The 27,656-nt window shown below is 33.3% G+C and overlaps 1 protein-coding gene and 1 long non-coding RNA gene across 2 annotated transcripts; both read right to left on the bottom strand.

The window, feature by feature from the left end:
• Positions 1-7,868: 7,868 nt before the first annotated feature.
• Positions 7,869-9,395, bottom strand: LOC124447660. Its single transcript, XR_006948784.1, has 3 exons — positions 9,291-9,395; positions 8,398-8,473; positions 7,869-7,928 (listed from the first exon to the last, which is right to left on the bottom strand). It is a non-coding gene; the product is annotated as an uncharacterized LOC124447660 (long non-coding RNA).
• A 5,939-nt stretch (positions 9,396-15,334) lies between these two features.
• On the bottom strand, positions 15,335-21,625 carry LOC124448185. The gene is made up of 5 exons (XM_046999195.1): positions 21,537-21,625; positions 21,159-21,234; positions 20,580-20,681; positions 15,458-16,842; positions 15,335-15,341 (listed from the first exon to the last, which is right to left on the bottom strand). The coding sequence occupies exons 4-5, from the start codon at positions 16,840-16,842 to the stop codon at positions 15,335-15,337; spliced, it is 1,392 nt and encodes a 463-aa protein (XP_046855151.1). The 5' UTR covers positions 20,580-20,681; positions 21,159-21,234; positions 21,537-21,625.
• Between the last annotated feature and the right edge of the window lie 6,031 nt (positions 21,626-27,656).

The following is a 27,656-nucleotide window of genomic DNA, read 5'->3' on the forward strand; positions in this document are numbered from 1 at the left end:
CAGCTTTCGACTCGTTGCTTCGAGCCTTCATCAGAATGAGGATATTTATTTACACGTGCTTTTAGCTTGGAGACGTTTAGAGCGTCTAATTGATTTCAGGGTGGATTAATGATTGATGGGGTGAAATGTTGCCATGGGTTTTGGTGTGTTGTTAATATGATTGGTGTTAGTAATATTAGAGGTAGTGTTTTAGTTTTGGTGTTGTTTGTATTTTTTTGTCCTTTTTCTTTTTAGCGTATATGGCATAAGAAAGGTTCGATATGTCTGCTTTATTGTGTCGTTGTCTTCACTGTACCAAGCTTCTTTGAATTCAAAGTGTGTGTTTAGTCTGTGCGTCCGAGTACTTGAAGTTTCTGTCCAGTCGAATGTGTGGTTGTTTCCGTGGGTATGTTCTGCCGGTAGTGAGTTCGGATTTCGTCGTTTTATATGTTTTTTTGTGTTCTGTTAGTCTGTTTCAATTTTTAGATGTTTGTCCTATGTATTGTTTTTTGAACAGTCTTTACATGGTATCATGTAGATCGCGTCAGTTGTATCATGAATTGTTGTTTTGTCTCATGCCGGTGAACACGATTTGAGTTTTGCGTAGGTTGCTGGGCGACGTTAATATTAAATGGTCGAAGAAGTCTGGCAGTCATTTCTGATGTTCCGTTTATGTATGGTAATGTGACGATTTTACCTGTTTCGTCCGGTTTGCTGCTTTGTCGGTTTGTGTTTTGTTTTGTATTTTGTATATATAGTTTGTTTTTAAGTAGGCTTCTAGGGTAATTTTGTTTTAATAAATGGAGTATAAGTAGTTGCGTTCTGTTTTTGGCTTCTTCCGTATTTACAATGAGGTTTATACTGTTGAAAAGTGTTCGAATGCAGCTTATTTTGTGTTGTGTGGATGATTGCTGTTGAAATCGAGTATTTGGTCTGTGTGGGTGGTTTTGCGGTATACTTGTGTGTTTAGTGTACCGTCATCTGTTCTGGTTAGCAGGATGTCGAGGAAGGCAAGTTGTTTGTCGTGTTCTTCGGTCTTTAGTAAAGGTATGTTCTTTGTGGTATTGTTTATGGTGTGTAGGATTTGTTCAGTTTTTTGTCTTTTCGGACTATGGCAAAGATGTCGTCGACATTATCTTTTCCATAGTCTGATGTTTTGTGTTGTTTGTGACTGATTGTGTTTCGAGGTGTTGTATGACAGCTTCTATGAGGAAGGTGGATAGTGGTGATCCCATTGGTGTGCCTGAAATTTGTCTGTAGTATGTGTTTTGGAAGGTGAATTCAGTGGAGAGGCAAAGGTTGAGTAAGTCTAGGATGTCATTTTGTCTAGGTGTGTTGTAGCTTGCCAAGTTTTGTCGTTTGTGAGTAGTTCGTTTGTAATTTGTTTGGCATGTCTAGTGGTATGGATGTGAAGAGTGATGTCACGTCGTAGGATATCATGATTTCGTCTGGTCGTAGTTTAATGTTTTCTAATACTGGCGAGGAAAGTGGTATTTCGATGGTGTGAGGTGAATTTTGACTAATGGATACAGAATGTTATAAAGATATTTTGAAAGTTCATACGTAGGTGATCCTGAAGCGATACGATAGGTCAGTGGGTTGCTTTATGGATTTTGCAGTCCGTAGAATTTGGCGGTGGATGCGTCATTGGGTCGGATTCTTCTGTAGTCGCTTTGCTTAGTTTCTTTTGTCTTTAGTTGTTTCAGTTTCTGGTTGATGCGGTTGGTGGTCGTTTTGCTGGGGTCTGTGTGGAGAAGTTCGTAGGTGGTGGTGGTTCTTGTAGAGTGGTTTTGGCTTTTGTCGATGTATTCTGATCTGTCCATGATAACTTGCTTTGCGTCCTTTGTCAGCTCGTAATATGATGAATTGTCGTCGTTTTGTAGGTTTTAATTGCTCGTAGTTCTTCGTAGTTTAGGGTGACAGGTGGTTTGTGGCAGAGGTTATTTGTGATTTGTGACGAATGTCTTCTTTCGTTTGGTCTGTTAAGTTGGTGTATTTTAAAGCGGATTCCAGGTCGGCAACGTAGTCAAGTTTGTTCGCGTCTTTAAAGTTGTAATTTAATCCTTTGTTTAAAATTTTAGTTTGCTGTTCGGTTAGTGGTTTGTTCGAGATGTTTGTGACAAACATGCTTCACCAAACATAAAGACAAAACAACAATTCATGATACAACTGACGCGATCTACATGATACCATGCAAAGACTGTTCAAAACAATACATAGGACAAACATCTAAAAAAATTGAAACAAGACTAACAGAACACAAAAACGCCATAAAACGACGAGATCCGAACTCACTACCGGCAGAACATACCCACGGAAACAACCACACATTCGACTGGACAGAAACTAAAGTACTCGGACGCGCACAGACTAAACACGCACGCGAATTTAAAGAAGCTTGGTACAGTGAAGACAACGACACAATAAACAGACATATCGACATACCCATCATATACTCACAACTAAAGAAAAAGGACAAAAAAAATACAAACAACACCAAAACTAAAACACTACACTCTAATATTACTAACACCAATCATATTAACAACACACCAAAACCCATGGCAACGCATTTCACCCCATCCAATCACATTAATCCACCCACTAATCCAATTAGACGCTCTAAACGTCTCCAAGCTAAAAGCACGTGTAAATAAATATCCTCATTCTGATGAAGGCTCGAAGCAACGAGTCGAAAGCTCAATAAAAATCATTTAAAAATCCGGAGAAACGTTTATCTTTTATATATTCAATGCCTGGATTACAAATTTTCAAACTTACACTAGTTGTTCTATATATAAACTATAGTTGTCTCAAAAACGCCACAGTTTTCTCATAATAACTATAGTTGTCTCTAAACACTATAGTTTTCTCAGATAAACGATAGTTTTCTCCTAAACACAATAGTTTATTCCTCTTATAAATTATATTTTTCTCATAAAAAATGTAGTTTTCTCCAAAAAAATAGTTTTTTGTTAAAAAGTAGTACTTTTCAGTTTTTTATCAAAAAAAAGGCAGTAAAATCTTGAACTACAGGGATTAATGAATGGAACCAGTGAGCCAAAGTTTACAGTGACATATAACATACCTGAACGTGATGCTTTTTATAAATCTGTGAGTTGTGCAGGTTGGGGTGGGTTCAGTAGTCATGATGCACCAATGATTGCTTACGATGCTTTGATTATGGCAAAAGATTCCTGGTTTCAATTTTGTTCTTGTTCTATGTTTCATGGTGGAGATAGTGACAGTACAGGAATATTGGCTGCAGCTTGGTGAGGTGGTATATATGGTATGAAAGGTGTATCCCTTGGAAATTATAGAAACCTGGAATATGGTCATAGGCTATGGAGCTGGGTAAAAAATTATTGAATGTATCAAAGAATATGAAAAACTAACACGAAAGTATTTATTTAAGAAAATTTATGTCATAAAATTCTGTCATCCCAATATACTTTAGAATTGAATCATACAATAAAAATTACTACTTGGTTATAACATAAAAACAACTTACTTTAGAAGTAAAGTATGAAGGACAATGTCAGATTCAGGGCATGGGTAGTTCTAAGTTCTACTTAGGATGATTCTGTTAAATTATTCGAGGTTCGGCAATAACGTTCGGATAATATGTGAAATATTATGATTTTATTGTGGAACAAAATAACAACTTACGTATAAGTTAACAACGATATTAGAATTAACAAGTTCACAATGTCACTTGATCTTGACATGTGTCATATCTACTTCATTATGCATGCAAGGCTATGTTGTTTATGTTTTTCGCGTGATGTTCATATCTTAACATTCCCTTTCGAAAAATATACAGATTCCTGGCTGTAGAGTAAGTTTATTAACTAGATATCAATGAAACTATACATAGACAAGGACCATTACATCTTTAGGTTCATTTTACCTCAAAAAATGCAACATGCAAACGTTTCATTTACTACCAAAAATACCTTCTGAGGGAGAGGGGAGCTGATTTGGCAGGTGGAAACCTTGCTCCTACGGTCTATGTGTAAAAATTGACATAATTTGGAAGGCACAATTTTCTTTGAAACACGTAGCCACCAAAGTTCAACTGTAAAGCTTGGTCATATTCCCGAGTTTCATAATACAACACACTTAGATTTTTTAAACGACTTAACGATATCAACCTGACTAATTCCTAACGTTTTTTTTTTGCGAATTTCTTTAGTTTTTTCGTGAAACTCTATAGCTTTGTCATAGTTTCCAGTTTTATAAGACACAATAACAGTACAAGATTGTTTAAAGACACAGCAACATCAACATGGTTTGGACCATAGTTTCCAGTTTTATAAGACACTGTAACAGTACAAGATTGTTTAAAGTCGCAGCGACATCAGCATGATTTGGACCTAACATTTGTTTTCGAATTTCCAGAGCTTTTTCGAAAAACTCTCTAGCCTTGTCGTAACTTACAGGTTTAACAAACAACGTACCAAGATTGTTTAAAGACGTAGCGACATCAACATGATTTGGACCTAACAACTGTTTTCGAATTTCCAGAGCTTTTTCATGAAAGTCTATAGCTTTGCCGTAGTTTCCAGTTTCTTGTAACACCGTACCAAGGTTACCTAAAGACGTAGCGACATCAACATGATTTGGACCTAACGATTGTTCTTGAATTTCAAGAGCTTTTTCGTAAAACTTTATAGCTTTGTCGTAGTTTCCAGTTTTAGTATACATCATACCGAAATTGTTTAAAGACGCAGCGACATCAGCATGATTTGGACCTAACGACTGTTTTCGAATTTCCAGAGCTTTTTTCGAAAACTCTATAGCTTTGTCGTAGTTTCCAGTATTAGAATACACAATACCAAGATTGTTTAAAGACGTAGCGACATCAACATGATTTGGACCTAACAATTTTTTTTGAATTCCCAGAGCTTTTTCGTAAAACTCAATAGCTTTATTGCAGTTTCCAGTTTTTAATAACACCAAACCAAGATTGTTTAAAGACGTAGCGACATCAACATGATTTGGACCTAACGATTGTTCTGTAATTTCCAGAGCTCTTTCGTAAAACTCTATAGCTTTGCCGTAGTTTCCAGTTTCTTGTAACACCGTACCAAGGTTACCTAAAGACGTAGCGACATCCACATGATTTGGACCTAACAATTGTTTTTTAATTTCAATAGCTTTTTCGTAATAACCCATAGCTTTGACGTAGTTTCCAGTTTTATAATACACATTACCAAGATTGTTTAAAGACTTAGCGACATCAACAAGATTTGGAACTAACGATTGTTTTTGAATTTCCATAGCTTTTTCGTAATAATCCATAGCTTTGACGTAGTTTCCAGTTTTATAATACACATTACCAAGATTGTTTAAAGACGTAGCGACATCAACATGATTTGGACCTAACGATTGTTTTCGAATTTCCAAAGCTTTTTCATGATGATTTTTAGCTTTGCTATACTTCCCGGTGTCATAGTATAAAAGACCGAGGATATTAAAATACCAAGCTTTGTCATAACTAGATTCTTCGGATTTCAATTTATCCAATACTTCAAAAACAAGATCGTATTTCCCAAAATGTCTTAATCTGTCAACAAAATATTGGAAAACTTGTAAAGTATTCATGTTGATTTTTGTCTTGTTGGTCTTTAATAATTGAAGAAATTTTTCAAGATGTGGCATTAATTTGCTTTCGTCGTCTCTCTCTTTAAACATGTAAAGTGCTTGAGCTATTTGGTCAAAGTTTGATTGAAGAGAAGGCAAATTGCAATTTTGCTTTATTTGGCATTGTTTATTTAAGTGTTCAGATTGATAAACAATAATTGCTTTGTGAACAATACGATGTAGACTAATGTCATTATTTTCTGAATGCAAGAACAATGAGCATTCGTCTAAACAAAGACATATATCTTCCATGTGTAGATAGAAAAACTACTGAAGCATGTGTAGATAGAAAAACTACTGAAGCATGTGTAGATAGAAAAACTACTAAAACATGTGTAGATAAAAAAATTACTGAAGCATGTGTAGATAGAAAAACTACTGAAGCATGTAGATAGAAAAACTACTGAAGCATGTGTAGATAGAAAACTACTGAATCATGTGTAGATAGAAAAACTACTGAATCATGTGTAGATAGAAAAACTACTAAAACATATATAGATAGAAAAACTACTGAAGCATGTGCAGATAGAAAAACTACTGAAGCATGTGTAGATAGAAAAACTACTGAAGCATGTGTAGGTAGAAAACTACTGAAGCATGTGTAGATAGAAAAACTACTGAAGCATATGTAGATAGAAAGACTACTGAAGCATGTGTAGATAGAAAAACTACTGAAGCATGTGTAGATAGAAAAACTACTGAAGCATATGTAGATAGAAAGACTACTGAAGCATGTGTAGATAGAAAAACTACTGAAGCATATGTAGATAGAAAGACTACTGAAGCATGTGTAGATAGAAAAACTACTGAAGCATGTGTAGATAGAAAACTACTGAATCATATGTAGATAGAAAGACTACTGAAGCATGTGTAGATAGAAAAACTACTGAAGCATGTATAAATAGAAAAACTACTGAAGCATGTGTAGGTAGAAACTACTGAAGCATGTGTAGATAGAAAAACTACTGAAACATGTGTAGATAGAAAAACTACTGAAATATGTGTAGATAAAAAAACTACTGAAGCATGTGTAGATAGAAAAACTACTGAAGCATGTGTAGATAGAAAAACTACTGAATCATGTGTAGATAGAAAAACTACTGAATCATGTGTAGATAGAAAAACTACTAAAACATATATAGATAGAAAAACTACTGAAGCATGTGCAGATAGAAAAACTACTGAAGCATGTGTAGATAGAAAAACTAATGAAGCATGTGCAGATAGAAAACTACTGAAGCATGTGTAGATAGAAAACTACTGAAGCATGTGTAGATAGAAAACTACTGAAGCATGTGAAAGAAAACTACTGAAGCATATGTAGATAGAAAGACTACTGAAGCATGTGTAGATAGAAAACTACTGAAGCATGTGTAGATAGAAAACTACTGAAGCATATGTAGATAGAAAGACTACTGAAGCATGTGTAGATAGAAAAACTACTGAAGCATATGTAGATAGAAAGACTACTGAAGCATGTGTAGATAGAAAAACTACTGAAGCATGTGTAGATAGAAAAACTACTGAATCATATGTAGATAGAAAGACTACTGAAGCATGTGTAGATAGAAAAACTACTGAAGCATGTATAAATAGAAAAACTACTGAAACATGTGTAGATAGAAAAACTACTGAAATATGTGTAGATAGAAAAACTACTTAATCATATGTAGATAGATCAACTACTGAAGCACGTGTAGATAGAAAAACTACTTAAGCATGCATAGATAGAAAAACTACTGAAACATGTGTAGATAGAAAAACTACTGAAGCATGTGTAGATAGAAAAACTACTGAAGCATGTGTAAATAGAAAAACTACTGAAGCATGTTTAGATAGAAAAACTACTGAAGCATGTTTAGATAGAAAAACTACTGAAGCATGTGTAATGAAGCATGTATTAACCAGTTGTAACATTTAACTTTGAACACGTGACATGAATGATGTCACATATACATGCTCTATTCCACTGTGTTTTTCATGTAGTTAACTTCACAATATTTTATATTGTAATTTCTTCATATCTTCCTTAGTGTACATATTTGGGTCAAGGGGAGAAGGTTATGAGTAAGAAATGAGTGTGATGTGATGTACATTCGAGTAAATGTATCAAAATGAAATGATAGAAAAAGTTTCCTTTGTCAAACAAAATTCCTTTTTTCGCTTTGCATGCACAGATATGAAAGGCAAGTGTATGGTACCTTTAACTTTACACAAAGTTGTCCATATTTTAATCACAAGTTTGCCATTTCTCAATGATGTCAGATAAAGGGTTTGTAGCATAAAACATGGTTTTTATGGACCTAAATTAAATAAGAAAAATTTGTTACATTAACAAGAAAAACATTTTACAAATTTTTTTCACAAAATAGAGGAAGATCTACGTTATGACAGAACACATATAGCACCTAATTATATATTTAAAATACAATATCAATAATTTTGTGGGTTGAAAATTTTAAAAAAATATTTTGAAACTAAACTTTTACCGATAGAGTTGTTTAAAAAGTACTTTAAATTTCAAATACATATTTTTTTATACATCTAAACAAAACACATTTGCAATGTTACAACAAATATTCGCAAAATTCTTTAGCTGCTTAAAAAAACTGGAACTTAAATATAATACGTGATACTAGTTTATTGCAGATATAAATCAATTTAATGAAGAAAATTTCCATATTTACAAAACAACTAGTGACTTATAAATGTCATTTAATATCATGACAAAGTTATAGAAATAACACACATATTTTACTAAGATAAACATACCTTGCTTCAAATGACAGTGATTTGTCTTTGGTAAGCAAATTGTTGTTGTTTTGATTGGTAACTTTGTTTGATTGGTCTATAATTACAGAATTACAATTTCTAAAGGTTATTTATAATATATAATTTATGGTATTTTGGCAGGGTTGCTGGAGCCAAGTGGTTAATTGTGGGAAGCTTTAGTTATTATTTTGAAGGGTATTTTAAGACATTACAGTAGAATGAATTAATGTATGAATAATTTATTTCAACACGCGAACCATTGTAAACATGCGAGTTGTTTTCCATATGGGGCGTGCGCAAATTTTACAGAAACAAATTTAAAAAGAAAACTAAATTACGCATTTAATAAAAACGACAAATTTTTTTAAAATAGACATGTTTCGACATCTCATGATGCCGTATTCAGTATAAGTGAAATAATAAATAATGCAAGGTTTATATAAAAGTAATATGATACATAAATTATAACAATAATAAGGAAATAAGATAAATTAATGGGGAGCGTCCGAACGGCATCATGTGATGTGGAAACATGTCTATTTTAAAAAAATTTGTCGTTTTTATTAAATGCGCAATATCAATAGTGCTTTTACTCAGTTACGATAATATTAAATTAACAAAGTACAGTTCCTAAAACATTAAATTACATTCTATAGACTACAAACTTAGCTAAGTATTTACATTTAAATAGTACGACATTATTTGGGAAAGTGAGCAGCGATTCTTTTTTAAATAGACATTAGAGAACGATTCTTTGAGTGCAATAGGTAATGAATGAGACTAAAATTTTATTCAAAATGTAAAATGACTTAACAGTTGGCGAACAATTTAAAAACGTCACATTTATGTATAGTAAACACGCATGATAATTCTTTGTCTTTTGTTTTACAAACCTTTTACTGGTCGACGGTTGAAACTTTCTGGTTTTGATATTTAGCGTACTGGAAGTTAAGTGTCATATGAATAGATTGCCAATCTATTTACTAAGATTGCTATGCAAAATAATTTAACAAAGAATGAAAGCGAAGGCGTGTGTTAAATTGGGCACAACAATCAACCGATGCAATCCAACACCATATCATATTTTCAACAGGGATTTACTATTTGTACAGCAGTTCATGTCGTGACGTCACTTGTACCGATTGCGTAATAACACGAAAACTACATTTGAGAGATCATATGAAGAGATGGATCGATGACACTTCAGCTGTTCAAGATGTTGCACTGAATTCTCCTTCCAAAATTCATATTACCGACAAATCTCAGGAACACCAATGGGTTCTCCTTTATCCACCTTTCTTGCAGAAGCTGTTATGCAACATCTTGAAAAGCAGTCAGTCACCAACAACGCACACATCAGACTATGGAGAAGATTTGTTGACGACATCTTTGCTATCGTCGAAAAAGACAAAACAGAACACATTCTACACACAATAAACAACACCACACAGAACATAACCTTCACCATGGACAAAGAACAGAACAAACAACTTACCTTCCTAGATATTCTACTTACCAGATCACATGACGACACATTAACCACACAAGTATTCCGCAAAAATACACACACAGACCAAATACTCAACTTTAATAGCAATCACCCAACACAACACAAAATTAGTTGCATACGAACTCTCTTTAACAGGATTAAAACACACTGCAATACAGAAGAAGCCAAGAAGAATGAACGCAACTACTTATACTCTACATTCATAAACAACAATTACCTACGAAACTTTATCAACAAAGTATTAAACAAAATACACAACAAACCACAAACTGAAAAACCTAACGAAGATACAGACGAACCAGTAAAAATAGTGACATTACCATATATAAACGGAACATCAGAAATGACATCAAGACTACTCCGACCATTCAAAATAAACATCGCACATAAACCAACACACAAACTCAAATCATACTTCACTAAACATAAAGACCGAACAACGACATTCGACACAACCAACGCGGTCTACATGATACCATGTAAAGATTGCCCCAAACAGTACATAGGACAAACATCCAAGAAAATTGAAACAAGACTCACTGAACACAAGAATGCCATCAAACGACGCGACCCAAAATCACTACCAGCAGAACATACCTACGATACCAACCACACATTTGACTGGACAAAACACAACTTCTTGGACGCGCACAGACAAAACACGCACGAGAATTCAAAGAGGCATGGTACAGCAAAGACAACAACACAATTAACAGACATATTGACATCCCCATCATCTATTCACAACTAAAGACAAAACCAAAACAACAAATTAATAACACAACGACTAAAATAAAACACTCGAATTTCATTAACGTAATCGATACACCCGAAACCATGACAACGCATCTTATACCATCCAATAATATCAACTCAACTACTAACCAACCAATCAGACGCTCCAAGCGCCTACAAAATCTTTGTAAATAATATATTGTCACATTCTGACGAAGGCTCGAAGCACCGAGTTGAAAGCTTAATAAAAATTTAAAACAAATCCAGAGAATCCTTATCATTATCATAATATGCCTGGTTACCAATTTTCAAATATATATATATATATATATATTTATAGGCTGAGCTATATTTTTAAAATTATCAACACATTTCTTGACTTTAGATACCTAAACATTGAATGGGCAGCCCGAAAAAAACTTGAACATGATTTTAGGAGCAATCGGGTTGTTTACCCATTGGTAAGTCAATTTGTAAGGTAACCAAAGAAATATATATATATATAATATAGTTGTAAACCCTCATCCATAAACATCTTTTTCTATCTCACATGTTTTAGGTACCACAGCAACCAAACTCAGTTGACTGTGGAGTTTATGTCATGAAATTTGCAGAGATGTTAATTGAGGTAACTCCATGCAGACCATGCACAGTTAATAATCTAAGACTTATCTTAGTTATTTGAACAATGACATACACAACTACCTGTAGCTTTATTAATCATGTTTGTTGTTTTATATATGGCAAAACTCTACTAATTATCTTAACACATTTTACTTTCTACTCACCATTTTCTAGGAACCATTGACTGGAGAGATGTTGATGAAAATTCCTGATTTTCGCCAATCATTCGATCATGCCGAGATATCAGCCATGCGAGAACGAGTCAAATCACTTTTGTCAACATTATAATTCTTGTATTTCGAACGATTTCTGAGCAAATCCTCTGTCGATAGTTACTAATTTATCGCTAAATATACATGTTTATTTAAAAAAAGATATAAAAGTTATCTAAACAGTGTATTTTAAAATTAAGATACATTGTAAACACAGTGTATTTAAAAATTAAGATACATTGTTTAGAGACTTGTTCACCCACTCATACTCATACACGCATATTCCACGAACAGCTGAAGTGTCATCGATCCATCTCTTCATATGATCTCTCAAATGTAGTTTTCGTGTTATTACGCAATCGGCACAAGTGACGTCACGACATGAACTGCTGTACAAATAGTAAATCCCATTTTCAACATCACATTCAACTAAATGTTATCGCTTAGAATGACAAATACGAGTATGTTGTCTCTCTTGTGGTAATACAAAATGAAATGAAACAACTTCAGATAATTTTAAATTAAAATTGATTACGTTTTAAAAATATTCATAAAATATTCATGCTATAGTAAAAGCAACTGTGGCGTCACACAACCATTGGGAGCGCTCCGCTAATCAGATATTGGTGAGCACCCCTTGCTCTTGTTAGATATGGTCTGAATGATCGTATTTATTAATTTATAGTGCTTATACATAAATAAATTTCATTGGCAAATTTAAATAAAGAATAATCTGAACACCACACAAAAAGAAAATTCCTCTCTCGATGAATTTATTATAACTGCTAAATGAATGAATCTCAGCAAACTCTAAAATGCCATTGCGATTGCCTTGTTTTGATGTGATAAATTGGGCATTCCTTAAACTGATTAACACCTATAATATGTTGCTGAATACTTGATCAAATTGATAATCAAACTTTTTAATAATCATTTTAGTATGTGATTTTTTCACTGCAAGACACGTCCATCTTAAAAGCGTAAAGGACTCTATTCTTCACTTGGCATTTAGCAAGTCTAATTTTTGCTGTGTTTAATTACCTGGAATTTATTAACTTAGATTTTATAACAGTAAATTTTTGGAGGATTTTTCTTTTTGTGTGTTGTTTATATCAGTTAATGAGTTAAGAGTACATCTTAAAAACATTTCGTAGCACAAAAAATATTTGTTTTATTGACAATAACTAAAATCATAAAGTTATATCACAATCTCTAGTTCGTAAATTGATTTTCAATAAATATAATTTAATTACAAAAAGAATTCTTGATAATTTTTTACTGGGTACCTAAAGCTCTATGGTAACCGTCAATTAATGCTCTTACTTTCCCCAGTGGCCAGTTACGACATTAATAAGCAAAAAAAACTTTATCAAAATAAAAAATTGAAGCAGCTTACACAACCTTCCCTAAAAGAAGTTCCTGACCTGTTATTTAGACATACAGAAGTTTAAGGAATTTATGGATGAGGTTGTACTGAGTTGATTCAGTTGACCAGACCCCTATTGTAAAGATTTCTAACATTTTAGAGTCCTGTACAAACGCAGTACTAGAAGTAAGTTCAGAAATTTTTATTATTTAGTTATACTTCATTACAAAACACATAATAAAAACAATGCAATGAGCAATACTGTACAATCAACATTTTACACAAAACTAAGATTTTAAATGACAACTAAAACAATTGGCAGCATTTATTGCAAGCTACGTGTTCTAATACAAATTCAGTAAGTACTAGATTTTGGGATTTTAACCTTCATTTTTTTAGGAGGAGGGGCTAACAATTGGGGAGGATTTGATCCTAGCGACTGTTTTCGAATTTCCTCAGCTTTTTCGTGAAACTCATTAGCCTTGTCGTAGTTTTCAGTTTTTTCAAGCACATTACCAATATTGTTTAAAGATGTAGCAACATCAACATGATTTGGACATAACGATTGTTTTTGAATTTCCAGAGCTTTTTCATGACAATCTATAGCTTTGTCGTAGTTTCCAGTTTTTTCACGTACATTACCAAGATTGTTTAAAGACCGAGCAACATCAACATGATTTGGACCTAGCGATTGTTTTTGAATTTTCAGAGCTTTTTTGAGACAATCTATAGCTTTGTCGTAGTTTCCAGTTTCAGTAAACACCACACCAAGATGGTTTAAACACTCAGCAACATCAACATGATTTGGACCTAACGATTGTTTTCGAATTTCCAGAGCTTTTTCGTAAAACTCTCTAGCTTTGTCGTAATTTCCAGTATCAGAATACACCGTACCAAGATTGTTTAAAGACCTAGCGATATCAACATGATTTGGACCTAACGATTGTTTTTGAATTTTCAGAGCTTTTTTGTGAACCTCTATAGCTTTGTCGTAGTTTCCAGTATCAGAATACAGCGTACCAAGATTGTTTAAAGACATAGCGACTTCAATATGATTTTGACCTAACGACTGTTTTTGAATTTCCAGAGCTTTTTCGTAAAACTCTATAGCTTTTCCGTAGTTTCCAGTATCAGAATACACATTACCAAGATCGTTTAAAGACCTAGCGACATCAACATGATTTGGACCTAACGATTGTTTTCTAATTTCCAGAGCTTTTTCGTAAAACTCTATAGCTTTGTCATAATTTCCAGTTTTAGAATACACCAAACCAAGACTGATTAAAGTCGTAGCGACATCAACATGATTTGGACCAAACGATTGTTCTTTAATTTTCAGAGCTTTTTCATGACAATCTATAGCTTTGTCGTAGTTTCCAGTTTTTTCACGTACATTACCAAGATTGTTTAAAGACCGAGCAACAACAACATGATTTGGACCTAGCGATTGTTTTTGAATTTTCAGAGCTTTTTTGAGACAATCTATAGCTTTGTCGTAGTTTCCAGTTTCAGTAAACACCACACCAAGATGGTTTAAACACTCAGCAACATCAACATGATTTGGACCTAACGATTGTTTTCGAATTTCCAGAGCTTTTCGTAAAACTCTAGCTTTGTCGTAGTTTCCAGTATCAGAATACACCGTACCAAGATTGTTTAAAGACTAGCGACATCAACATGATTTGGACCTAACGATTGTTTTGAATTTCCAGAGCTTTTTGTGAACTCTATAGCTTTGTCGTAGTTTCCAGTATCAGAATACAGCGTACCAAGATTGTTTAAAGACATAGCGACATCAACATGATTTGGACCTAACGATTGTTTTGAATTTCCAGAGCTTTTTCGTAAAACTCTATAGCTTTTCCGTAGTTTCCAGTATCAGAATACACATTACCAAGATCGTTTAAAGACCTAGCGACATCAACATGATTTGGACCTAACGATTGTTTTCTAATTTCCAGAGCTTTTTCGTAAAACTCTATAGCTTTGTCATAATTTCCAGTTTTAGAATACACCAAACCAAGACTGATTAAAGTCGTAGCGACATCAACATGATTTGGACCAAACGATTGTTTTTTAATTTTCAGAGCTTTTTTATGATGATTTTTAGCTTTGCTATACTTCCCGGTTTCATAGTATAAAAGACCAAGGATACTAAAATACCAAGCTTTATCATAACTACATTCTTCTGATTTAAATTTATCCAACAGTTCAAAAGCAAGATCGAATTTTCCAAAATGTATTTCTATTTCAACAAAATATTCGAAAACTTGTAAAGTGTTCGTGTTGATTTTTGTCTCGTTGGCCTTTAATAATTGAGCAAATTTTTCAAGATGTGGCATTAACTTGATTTCGTCGTCTCTCTTTTTAAACATGTAAAGTGCTTTACATATTTTATCAACGTTAGTTTCCATTTCATGTTCTTTATTTGAATGTTCAAATTGGTAAACAGTAATTGCTTTGTGAACAATGCGATGTAGACTAATGTCATTATTTTCTGAATGCAAGAACAATGAACAGTCATTTAAGCAAAGACATATATCTTCCTTTGAGTGTTTGGAATCAATTAGTTGAACATAACAAATAATAATGTCTCGTGGTATAGGATCAAACGATATCACGGAAAAAAAGTTAATAACAATTGCCAAAATTGAGGAATTATCAGCATTTTGTCTGACAGCTAAAAGTGAAACTTGTAACATACTTCTAGGATATACCGAGTTTAATTTAACAAAACTGGTGTCCATGTTTTCTTGTTCTTCTGAAGATAATTTCTTTAAATATTGTCTCCAAGTAAATGGGCAGTTTGCTTTGTTTAAACGACTGAAATAACAACCAGCATTAGCCAAAGCCAGCGGTTGACGATCTAATGCGTGCGATACTTCATTCAACAATTTATCATCAGCATGTTCAATAGTGTAATGCTTCAATAGTTCAAAACATTCCCTATCATTCATTCCACTTTTTATGGAAACATGTTTGTTAAACTCATCGTCTTGAGGTACGGCATCTGTGTTCTGGATAGTTACCATGATTTGTCCATTTATCCACATGGGATCACCTACTTGGGGAAGTAACGAAGAAATTTTGCTGAGCTGTTCCACGTTGTCTACAATGATCAACCAATTTTTCCAGAATTTTAATCGTGTGGATACTAACCATCGCAAATTCTTCACTTTGTCTGTGATGGAACAATTTTCATCATCAAATTTTTTAATCATATCCTTGTCACAGTTTAAACGGTATCCAAGTACACGGTAAGTTTTCAAAAGGGAGTCCTCATTTTTTCCATCGAGAGTCATTACAAACGAAGTTCTATTTTTCCAATCACACGATATTTTTTCACAAACCTGTCTCGCCAGTTGAGATTTACCACTGCCAGGATTACCAGTGATGTAGAAATATGTCAGTTCGTTATTGTTATCATTCCTTAATTTTTCAAGATCGTTTATGATTTTATCGTGTAATTCAGTGCGTTCAACGATAAAATGATTGGGTTTTGAAGGAAGCACTTGGAACGAATTAAAACTGTTACGATGATTTTTTATTTTATTGATTTCATCGAGAGAAAAATTTAAATATTTAAATGATTTTTCAATGATACTGACTATATCATCAAAATCATCATCTGAGCATTCCCTTTCATACCAATGTGCGTACTTGTTTCTTTCACAACGAAGTGCATGAACAGCATTCTTTGTTCTTTTGTCAAGATGCTTTCCAATTGAATTTGAATAAAGTATTGCATTAAATAATGTTGTGCAGTCCCACTTACTGGTTTCTCCATCCTGATATTTTAATCGTAGTTTTTTATTCAACTTCCTACCCGATTCTAAAGTGCAAAATTTTTTGCCACTATTTTTGGTATCATCCCATTCTCCATGTATTGATTTGTAGCGAGTGTTCCATTCTTTAATGAAGAACTGAGCAAGTTCCTTTTGAACCACGATAATAATTTGCTGATAGTAAGACAGATTTCTTGTTCCTCTTGATTCCATCTGTACAAAAATTAATATATCAACATCATTAAAATCAAGAAATTTCGAAAATTAAATATACAAAATATGACATTTGAAATATACTTGTTTTAAAATAATTTGTAACAAATGACACCATGTCTGGACTGCCTAAATGTGTTTTAAATTAGCTATGAAGATTGACTTGTAATGGCAAAAATTATTTTTTCAGTTTAAGAAACCACGAATTGTTTACTAAAAATTGTCAATTTAAGATAAATAATCAAACATAGGCTAAGGTAAACGATTAACTTTTAAATTAATAAATTGTACGTAAAATGAAAGATTTTACTTTGCATTAATAAAACAATGCGTTTTGGTTGGTGGATCTTTAACGTGAAATGTAAATAAGCTCAGAAAAACTATGATAGTAAGCCGTAAGCCATCCCTATGATATGCTACTCAGAGAAAAAACAAGATGTAGGAGCTTCTAGCCGTCTTGGTAAGAGAGGAAAGATTGGTTGTGAGCTATTGTCAACGGACAGCAGTTTTTTACTGACCCTACTTTCAGTTTTATCTAAAACAAAACTTAGACAAACATTGGTTATGTAAACATATGCATCAATTGTTGGACAGTTTCCAGGAACGTAAAAAATTAAATTGCTTTTTCAAACGTACAATATGTTGAACACGATGGATATGGATTAAAACAAGTGTGTAAAAATTATTTTTTTAAAACAATAAAAGTGGCCATGAAGCGACATGATGAGAAAGAAAGCCAGAAAAGAGAAAAAAGTAATTTTGATGTTGTCTTGTCTAAAAAAGAGCGGGCATTTAAAGGACATAATGAATCCAAGTCTTGCTCAAATCGAAACAACTATAGAAAGTTTTCACAACCATTTGGTAAATTTTATTCTGTTTTTAGCGATTCCTTGTATGCCAGACTACTTGAGTAAGAACGTGGTGATGCAGAAGATGTTTTCAATAATGTATCAGGTGATGTGCTGAATATTTAATTTTGATTGTTTATATTGACGAAGTTATTCAAGGTAAGATTGATGGGAAATCAGGGATAGCATGTTTCTTCTTATTTAATAAGATGAATCTTTGCACGTGACTTGAATGACGTCACACATGACTTATTATTTTAACTGGTCACGGCCTAGGAGACTTGAATGCGTGTAAGATTAAATATGGCCTTGTAGACGGATCTTTCAGTAAAATACCGAAGTTAAAAAGACAAAATAATAGAAATTGGGCACTTAACATGCGTTTGTTTCTGAAAAGTATTAATTTGTTTGATAATGCGGATGGATCATATGAAATCCTATCAAAAAACGCGTCTCATCAGTAAAGCAAGCATTTAGAGTTGCTTCGAAGAAAGGATAGACATACATTTGTTTGTAGTCAAAAAGAACAGAAAATCCATGTAAGGAATACACAAACAGCGAAAGAGACATGGATATTTTAAGAAATCAGTTTTCCACAACTTCTATTTCAAAGATTGTCCTAATACGACAAAACTATAATTCCTGAAGGTTAAAAAGTGTTGAAAACAAACTCGATTATATCAACAAATTAAAATCTCATCACGACCAACTAAAAAAAAAGGGAATTGGAAAATAATGATCAAAAATTAGCAATGACCTTGCTTGCAGGTTTGCCGGAAGACTACAAGCCGCTGATATAGCTTTACAGTACCGCTCGCGTATTTGTTAACATAGTTTTGCGTATGATACGCGTATCGATCTCGTATGATACGCGTTTCATGCGCGTATCGTATGTTAAGAAATACGCGAGCGGTACTGTAGATACGATTGGAGAAAAATCTTATCAAAACGTTAAAGAAGTTTTACTGAATTATGCAGATCTAAGACTAAATACCAAAAAAGATGAAAAGACTCACGCTGCTCATTGATCATTTAAGCCTGTTTTCCACTAGACCACGTATCGTAACGTATCGTAGCAAACCGTATCATGGCGCATGCGTGCTTGCGCTTATCGATCATCAAATTCATAAGCATGTGTAGATGGAAAAACAACTGAAGCATGTGCAGATGGAAAAACTACAGAAGCATGTGTAGATAGAAAAACTACTGAAGCATGTGTAGATAGAAAAACTACTGAAGCATGTGTAGATAGAAAAACTACAGAAGCATGTGTAGATAGAAAAACTACTGAAGCATGTAGATAGAAAAACTACAGAAGCATGTGTAGATAGAAAACTACAGAAGCATGTGTAGATAGAAAACTACTGAAGCATGTGTAGATAGAAAAACTACTGAAGCATGTGTAGATTGAAAAACTACTGAAGCATGTGTAGATAGAAAAACTACAGAAGCATGTGTAGATAGAAAAACTACTGAAGCATGTGTAGATAGAAAAACTACAGAAGCATGTGTAGATAGAAAACTACTGAAGCATGTGTAGATAGAAAACTACTGAAGCATGTGTAGAAAAAAACTACTGAAGCATGTGTAGATAGAAAAACTACTGAAGCATGTGTAGATAGAAAAACTACTGAAGCATGTGTAATTAGAAAACTACTGAAGCATGTAGATAGAAAAACTACTGAAGCATGTGTAGATAGAAAACTACTGAAGCATGTGTAGATAGAAAACTACTGAAGCATGTAGATAGAAAAACTACTGAAGCATGTGTAGATAGAAAAACTACTGAAGCATGTGTAGATAGAAAAACTACTAAAGTATGTGTAGATAGAAAAACTACTAAAGTATGTGTAGATAGAAAAACTACTGAAGCATGTATAGATAGAAAAACTACTGAAGTATGTGTAGATAGAAAAACTACTGAAGCATGTGTAGATAGAAAAACTACTAAAGTATGTGTAGATAGAAAACTACTGAAGCATGTGTAGATAGAAAACTACTGAAGCATGTGTAGATAGAAAAACTACTGAAGCATGTGTAGATAGAAAAACTACTAAAGCATGTGTAGATAGAAAACTACTAAAGCATGTGTAGATAGAAAAACTACTGAAGCATGTGTAGATAGAAAAACTACTGAAGCATGTGTAGATAGAAAAACTACTGAAGTATGTGTAATTATAAAACCTACTAAAGCATGTGTAGATAGAAAAACTACTGAAGCATGTGTAGATAGAAAAACTACTGAAGCATGTGTAGATAGAAAAACTACTGAAGCATGTGTAGATAGAAAAACTACTGAAGCATGTGTAGATAGAAAACTACTGAAGCATGTGTAGATAGAAAAACTACTAAAGTATGTGTAGATAGAAAAACTACTAAAGTATGTGTAGATAGAAAAACTACTGAAGCATGTGTAGGTAGAAAAACTACTGAAGCATGTGTAATTAGAAAACCTACTAAAGCATGTACAGATAGAAAAACTACTGACGCATGTGTAGATAGAAAAACTACTTAAGCATGTGTAGATAGAAAAACTACTTAAGTATGTGTAGATAGAAAAACTACTGAAGCATGTGTAGATAGAAAAACTACTGAAGCATGTGTAATGAAGCATGTATTAACCAGTTGTAACATTTAACTTTGAACACATGACATGAATGACGTTACATACACATGCTCTATCCCACTGTGTTTTTTATGAAATCCTTCATATCTGCCTTAGTGTACATATTTGGGTCAAGGGGTGAAGGTTATGAGTTAAAAATGACTGTGATGAGATGTACATTTGAGCAATTGTATTAAAATAAAATGATCGAAAATGTTTCCTTTGTCAGACAAAATTTCTTTTTTTCTTTGCATGCACAGATATGAAAGGCAAGTGTATGGTACCTTAAACTTTACACAAAATTGTCGATATTTGAATCACAAGTTTGCCATTTCTCAATGATGTCAGATAAAGGGTTTGTAGCATAAAACATGGTTTTTATGGACCTAAATTAAATAAGATAACATGTTACATTAACAAAAACATTTTACACATTTTTTCACAAAATAGAGGCAAGTCTAGGTTAAGTCAGAATACATTATATAGCACCTAATTATAGATTTAAAATATAATAGCAATAATTTCAAGGGTTAAAAATTTTCTAAAGAATATTTTGTAACTAAACTTTTGCCGATAGAGTTTTTTAAAAAGTACTTTGAATTATAAATACATATTTTTTTATACATCTAAACCAAGAGAAACAAAACACATTTGCAATGTACAACAAATATTTGCGAAATTCTTTAGCCGTTTCAAAAAACTGGAACTTAAATATAATATGTGATACTAGTTTATTGCAGATATAAATTGATTTAATGATGAAAATTTCCAAACTTTTATAACAACTAGTGGCTTATAAATGTCATTTAATATCATGACAAAGTTATAGAAATAACACACATAATTTACAAAGATAAACATACCTTGCTTCAAATGACAGTGATTTGTCTTTGGTAAGCAAATTGTTGTTGTTTTGATTGGTAACTTTGTTTGATTGGACTATAATTACAGAATTAACTAAATTAACAAAGTACAGTTCCTAGAACATTAAATTACATTCTATAGACTACAAACTTAGCTAAGTATTTACATTTAAATATCACGACATTATTTGGCAAAGTGAGCAGCGATTCTGTTTTGAAAAGACATTAGAGAGGATTCTTTGAGTGCAATAGGTAATGAATGAGACTAAAATTTTATTCAAAATGTAAAATGATTTAACATTTGGCGAACAATTTAAAAAAGTCACATTTATACATCGTAAACACGCATGATAATTCTTTGTCTTTTGTTTTACGAACCTTTTATGAACAGATTGCCAATCTATTTACTAAGACTTCTATCCCAAACAATTTAAAAAAGAATGAAAGCGAAGGCGAGTTAAGTTGGGCACAACAATCAACCGATGAAATCCAACACCATATCATATTTTCAACATCACATTCAACTAAATGTTATCGCTTAAAATGACAAATACGAGTATGTTGTCTCTCTTGTGGTAATACAAAATGAAATGAACAACTTCAGATAATTTTAAAATAAAATTGATTACGTTTTAAAAATTTCATAAAATATTCATGCTATAGTAAAAGCAACTGTGGCGTCACACAACATTTATATTTGAGATTTTAAATACCGTACAACCTGGGGGAAAGTGAGACTGTCACCATATTGAGTAATGATCATAAAATATTATGTGTCTAGCGTACCTTAATTTGTGTTTTTTTCGTGTATGTTGTAAATTTGAAGGGACTATAAGGTCAATGAAAAATATTTCCTAAAACAGATTTAACTCTTTGCTTCAATATTGACTGCACCATAATGGAATATGTATTTGAAATCTAAGGCCCGGTTCAAACGTCGCATTTTACATGCGCCGAATCAAATCTGAGTTTTAGTCGACTAAAAGAGTTTTATGCGTAGTTTGATTCAGACGTCGAATTTAATAGTCGCATTTATTATAGTTATGCTTCCACTTTTTCATAGTTTATTCATTTTCTTGTACTAATTTCCTAAAATGGCGAACAGAAAAATGTTGAGTTTATGCCATTGAGTTCTACAATAACTGGAGGGGCTAACTTTACTGGGGCGAGGATGCCAAAAAAATGGCGGCCAAAGGACGTATTTCCGCTTAAATGATCGCTTTGCAGAAAAATAATATTCTCGACCTCCCCCTGGTGTCTATAGTAAATTATAAAGAATTTTTCAAAAACAAACATGATATCACAGAATATGGATATCGTTAGTTCCATATTCTGTGACGATATCTTTTCTGGCATTTCTTTTATAATGCCAACACTTCAATCGTTCAATTGTTGGATATCGTAGTTTCCACAAAAAGGAACATATCGCTTCTCACAGGTGATAGTCCGGGGCTGAAACGCTGTTTTTAAAGGGTACCTAGACAAAAATACTAAGTGCAACTTTTTTCCAGAAATGTGTTCAGGGACCATATGAAAGTATTTTAGGACATGTTGCCACTTCCCAAACCCTGGGCAAGTCCTAGATATTGACCTCCTGTAAAAATCACCAATATATGATAAATCGCACATATTATGAACCGATGTTTCAAAATGTTTGATTAGAATACTATCCGGAAAGTAATTTACGGGATTCTGGTCAAAGTTTAGATGAGTTGCGGAATAAGGATGAGAAAATCATGACAACACACAAAGAAGAAACATCTGGTAGAATTAAAAATGACCAAGTTGATCAAACGAAGTTAAAGAATTTTCTCATAACCTGCATTCACCCACTTGAGAGTAAATCCCACACTTTATCTAGCCTCTGTAATATATACACTGGTCAGATAGCAGGAAAAACTATTAATGTTAACAAAGCAGTAGACATTGGTAAAGAGCAAATGAAATCATTTCAGAGTAATTTACCTGAAGGCTTCCGGTCGAAATTAAAGAAGGAAGTTGTAACTATGAAAACTCCAAAAGAGGTGAAGAATAAAACCGCTGTGGAGGTATATAATACTGAAATTATTTTCTCAAGGGTTCTCTACTTAAATTCAGCGAATAAAATCAACATAAATGATCTTTTTTCATATGAGTTAACACCTATACCTACCCTTTATTTAAAGACACTGGTGAAGGTAGATACCCCACAGCTAAAGCTGATTTAAAAAATGCGTTAAAAGTAGAGATTTCAGTGAGAAATATTAAACCAGAAGCAACACTGATTGATGGATGTGCAATGATCCATAGCGCTTTATACTGGCCAAAAGGTGGTAAAGTGTCTGATTTATTGGTTTCTTTACGATCGTATATTTTAAAGATCTTAGCTCAAACAGATGTTTATCTTGTGTTTGACAGGCACCATGATTATAGTATTAAATCAGATACCAGACAAGAAAGGTTATCTCAATTCCGACGATCTCATAACCTTAGTTCTTCAAGTCCTCTTCCAGCAAAAGAGATAGCCATGAAAGTGACAGACACTAAAAAGCAATTAATTGAGATGGCAAAAGATGACTTGCTCAAGAATATTCCAAACCATTCAAACAAACTGATCATTACAGCAGAAGCTGAAACACCATATCAAGTACATTTAGGAGTTCAGACGATAAGAAACGATCTAAAGTCAAGACAGGAGGAAGCTGATGTGTTTATCCCTTACCAAGTATCAGAAACAATAGCCGATGGAAAAAAATCTGTTAAAGTAATTTGTGAAGACACTGATGTTTTTGTTTTGCTTTGTCACTGTTATAACTTTAAAAACTGGAACATAGATGTTTATATGACTGATTTCACAGAAGGAAAAAACATTATATCAATAAACGATCCAGTAAAGAAACATAAACCATTGATCCCTGAATTGTTATCTGTACATGCTCTATCTGGTTGCGACACTGTACCAATGTATTTTGGAATAGAAAAAAAGAAAGCTCTAAAAGTCGCTGCCACGTTGAAGTTATCTTTTCTTGGTGAAATAGATGCCACTGAAGATAAGTACTTATCAGAATCAAGAAAATTTATTGCTGCATGTTATAGTGCACAATATGAGAGTTCCTCAAAAAATAGGTACATCCAACTATTATAGTACATAATTTATTTTGAAGATAACTTATGTTTCTTTCAAAATGTAATAATAAGCCTCTAATTATTACTGTACTAATCTAAACAAATTTTGTTTCGGATTGTCTTTCTAATAAACTATAAGTTTCTGTTTCTTGCTGTAAAAAGATTAGGACGCTATTAATTTTGCTTCCATTGATGTTTAAAATAAAACTTACATTGTAAACATATAACTGAGAGCTGACTATATGTTTTAGCTTTGGTAATTATATGTTTTGATATGCTTTTTCTCCTATTTTTAACCTTAGACAGGTAATTTGGCAACGAAGAACCAAAGGAGCCAAAATAACGTCAAAACCTCCTGCTTTGAAATCCTTGCCACCAACAGATGACGTCCTTGATTTCAATATCAAACGTGCAAGATACCAACGTCTGATTTGGGGCTCCTGCCTTCAGTGTGATCCTCCGGCATATGATGCATGTAAGGTAGGGAAAAAAGACTTCTTATATCAATAACATATTGTGTCATGGAGGTGGGAAAAATGAATTTTACCCACAAATATATATGATTTAAGAATTCTTTTGTAATTTATTATCTTAGTATGGTTGGTTAAAAGATACTGAAAGCAAAACGTTACAACCAATTATGATGCCTAGGGGAATGAAAGCTGCTCCTGATGAAGTGCTCAAAATTAACAGCTGTGGCTGCTCAGGTACTACTTTTAAATACAAAAAGCAATTCTTAGAAAAAATATTCCCAATCAAATACCTTCAATTTTAAATAAACTTGCAAACTTCAACGTTCATAAACATTGATTAAAGTTGTTATTATAATTTTTCTTCTGAACGAAGTGTCATTAATATTTCATAGTAGGATTAACCATCACAACTAAGCATTTAAGGTAAAATAAATGCTGGGAAAATATGCTTTAAAAATTATATTTAATATTTAGTTTCGAAATGCAAGTCAATGGCATGTTCCTGTGCAAAGTCACAGATTGGATGCACAGAACATTGTAAATGCGAGGGAGATTGTCGAAATATATGGAATGCCGGTGGCTATGCGGAAGATGATGGTGATAATTCTGGAGAAGAAGAATCAGCAAGTGAAGATGAAAATGAAACATGATAGACAATGTGATAGGATAATGTTTTATTAACCTGTTTTCAAAAATTAATGAAACATATATTGTAAATGTCACTTAATCGGTGTATATTTGGGTTTTTTAGTGAAAAAATGTTATGAATTGGCCTATCCAAAAGTTTTAATATCATCTAAATATATTAATTTGCATTAAGATTCGCTAAATAAAACGTCTTACCGGAGCTTATGCTAAAAAAAATGATATAAGAAGTATTTTTGACTATCAAGTATTGAAATTTTGGTACCAAGGAATACACGGTTTTTCCGATTTTTCCCATTTTGCTAGTAGGTTATATTTTGCACTTGCCCAGGGTTTGGGAAGTGGCAATATGTCCTAAAATACATTCATATGGTCCCTGAACACATTTCTGGAAAAAAGTTGCACTTAGTATTTTTGTCGAGGTACCCTTAACTCAGCCCCTGACTATGAGATAGTTGTTTGTTTTGTTAGTCCGTCAACGATTGAATAGCAATTATACATGCACTTGAAAAGCCATAAAATACATATTAAAGATCGTATTTTTTAAGACTGACTTGAACGCCAAATATACTGCAATTCTGCATTGATACATGTGTAGCCGACACATAGGTCTTTCGTCGATAGTTATAAATGCATCCTCGTAGGAGCAGATAACTGACAACCACAGTTGTCTCGCTGTTATGAATTTAAGGTTTTTACCTTGATTTTAATCAAAAAATTGCTTGCCGAATCCCAAATACACACATACATTTTTCTCACTCTTTCCTCAGGAGGGAGTGGGAAATTGTGAAATTTTCGGAAAAGCGGTCAATTTCGGTAAATCTCAGCGGCAAAGGACGAAATCCGCCATTTTTTTGGCATCATCAGATATCTAAGGCCGCGCTTGAGATAGCCGCTCCAGTTATTATAGAATTCAATGGTTTATGCATTTCAAATATGATTCGTGTTAATAGGAAAAGACGAATATTGATGCATGTTACAGCAAATAAACTATTAGAAACGAGACGGCAGCTTCTGCAAATTTCCCTTGTTTTTCTACCGTTAATTGGTCAAAAAAATGCCTTAATACGTAGCCCTCCTTAACGATTATGTCGAAGACAAGATAGAAATTCCGGCTGGTGGAAGAAAGTTTGGAGTATTTCTTCTGATCTTCGATTTCCTTGTACATATAAATTTTTTGCACTTTAAACAAGTGTATTTTGTTAAACTTGTGCACGAAATACAAGGGCCATTACCATCACTCGCCGCCGCCATGTTTTTACAACTTTGCGCATGGCATTTAGCATGGAAATAATTAATTTTTGCTTAGAAATATCTTAAAATAAATTATGCATTAAATTCGGCTCATGTAAAATGTGACGTTTGAATCAACAACGAATTTTCGTCGAATATTCGACTAACTCAGTCGAATATGCGACTAAAGTCGCATTAAATTAAAATCCGTCGAATTTAATTGATTCAAACGTCGCATTTTACATGCACATAATTCTCGCATTTGATTCGGCGCATGTAAAATGCGACGTTTGAACTGGGCCTAATTGTTGGATCTAAAGCCCACCGCACACTGATGAACTTGCCGCGTGTACTTGTTATTCGTGACAAGTGCGATCGACAAAATTTCCTAGTGTGCGTGTAAGTTTTGAACAACATTTGTCATTCATGACAGATGAGTCAAATATCAAACGCGTTTGTTCAGCAAGTTCATCAGTGTGCGGCGGGCTTAATATAAATAAGTAATTGATAATTGTTATTTGACACTAGGAATTTATGGAACAACGGAAATAGGAACTTATGTTAATACTTTATTAGTTGTGACAGGTTGAAAATCAGGGTTCTTCTGTCGCTGCAGTGCTGCCACTCGTGGGGGAAATCCTCTACAGTAGGGGGGTTTAGTGGTATGTAGGTGGTAAGGGAACCTACGGGGAAAACTGTAAAATGTAGGGGATTGTAGGGAGAAAAGAAAATCGTTGGTAAATGAGAATGTCTATCCTCATTTTTGCACAAGATACTCTTTTCTTCTTGTGTTCTCACCATTTAAGAAGTGATTGTAACAGAAACTTTCTGCTGGGGCATTTAGTGACCATATATGATAGAACATTTAGTGACCAATAGAAGATTAGCAATTTAGCATAAACACAATGTGTCATTTCCGTCACAACGTCTTACGCCAAATTACTAACTTTGTAGTCCAGATGTTTTTCAATTTTTTTTGTATTCATTTTTTTACAAACAGACTAAAAAATTCAGTGGTCCGACCCGACATAATAGGGGAATA

Source organism: Xenia sp. Carnegie-2017, unplaced genomic scaffold (assembly GCF_021976095.1).
Source record: "Xenia sp. Carnegie-2017 unplaced genomic scaffold, XeniaSp_v1 HiC_scaffold_23, whole genome shotgun sequence".
Taxonomy (NCBI): Eukaryota; Metazoa; Cnidaria; class Anthozoa; order Malacalcyonacea; family Xeniidae; genus Xenia; species Xenia sp. Carnegie-2017.

What these genes read in the sequence shown, in the direction of transcription:
- LOC124448185 (XM_046999195.1), bottom strand. Translation starts at nt 16,842, where the DNA reads ATGGAATCAAGAGGAACAAGAAATCTGTCTTACTATCAGCAAATTATT.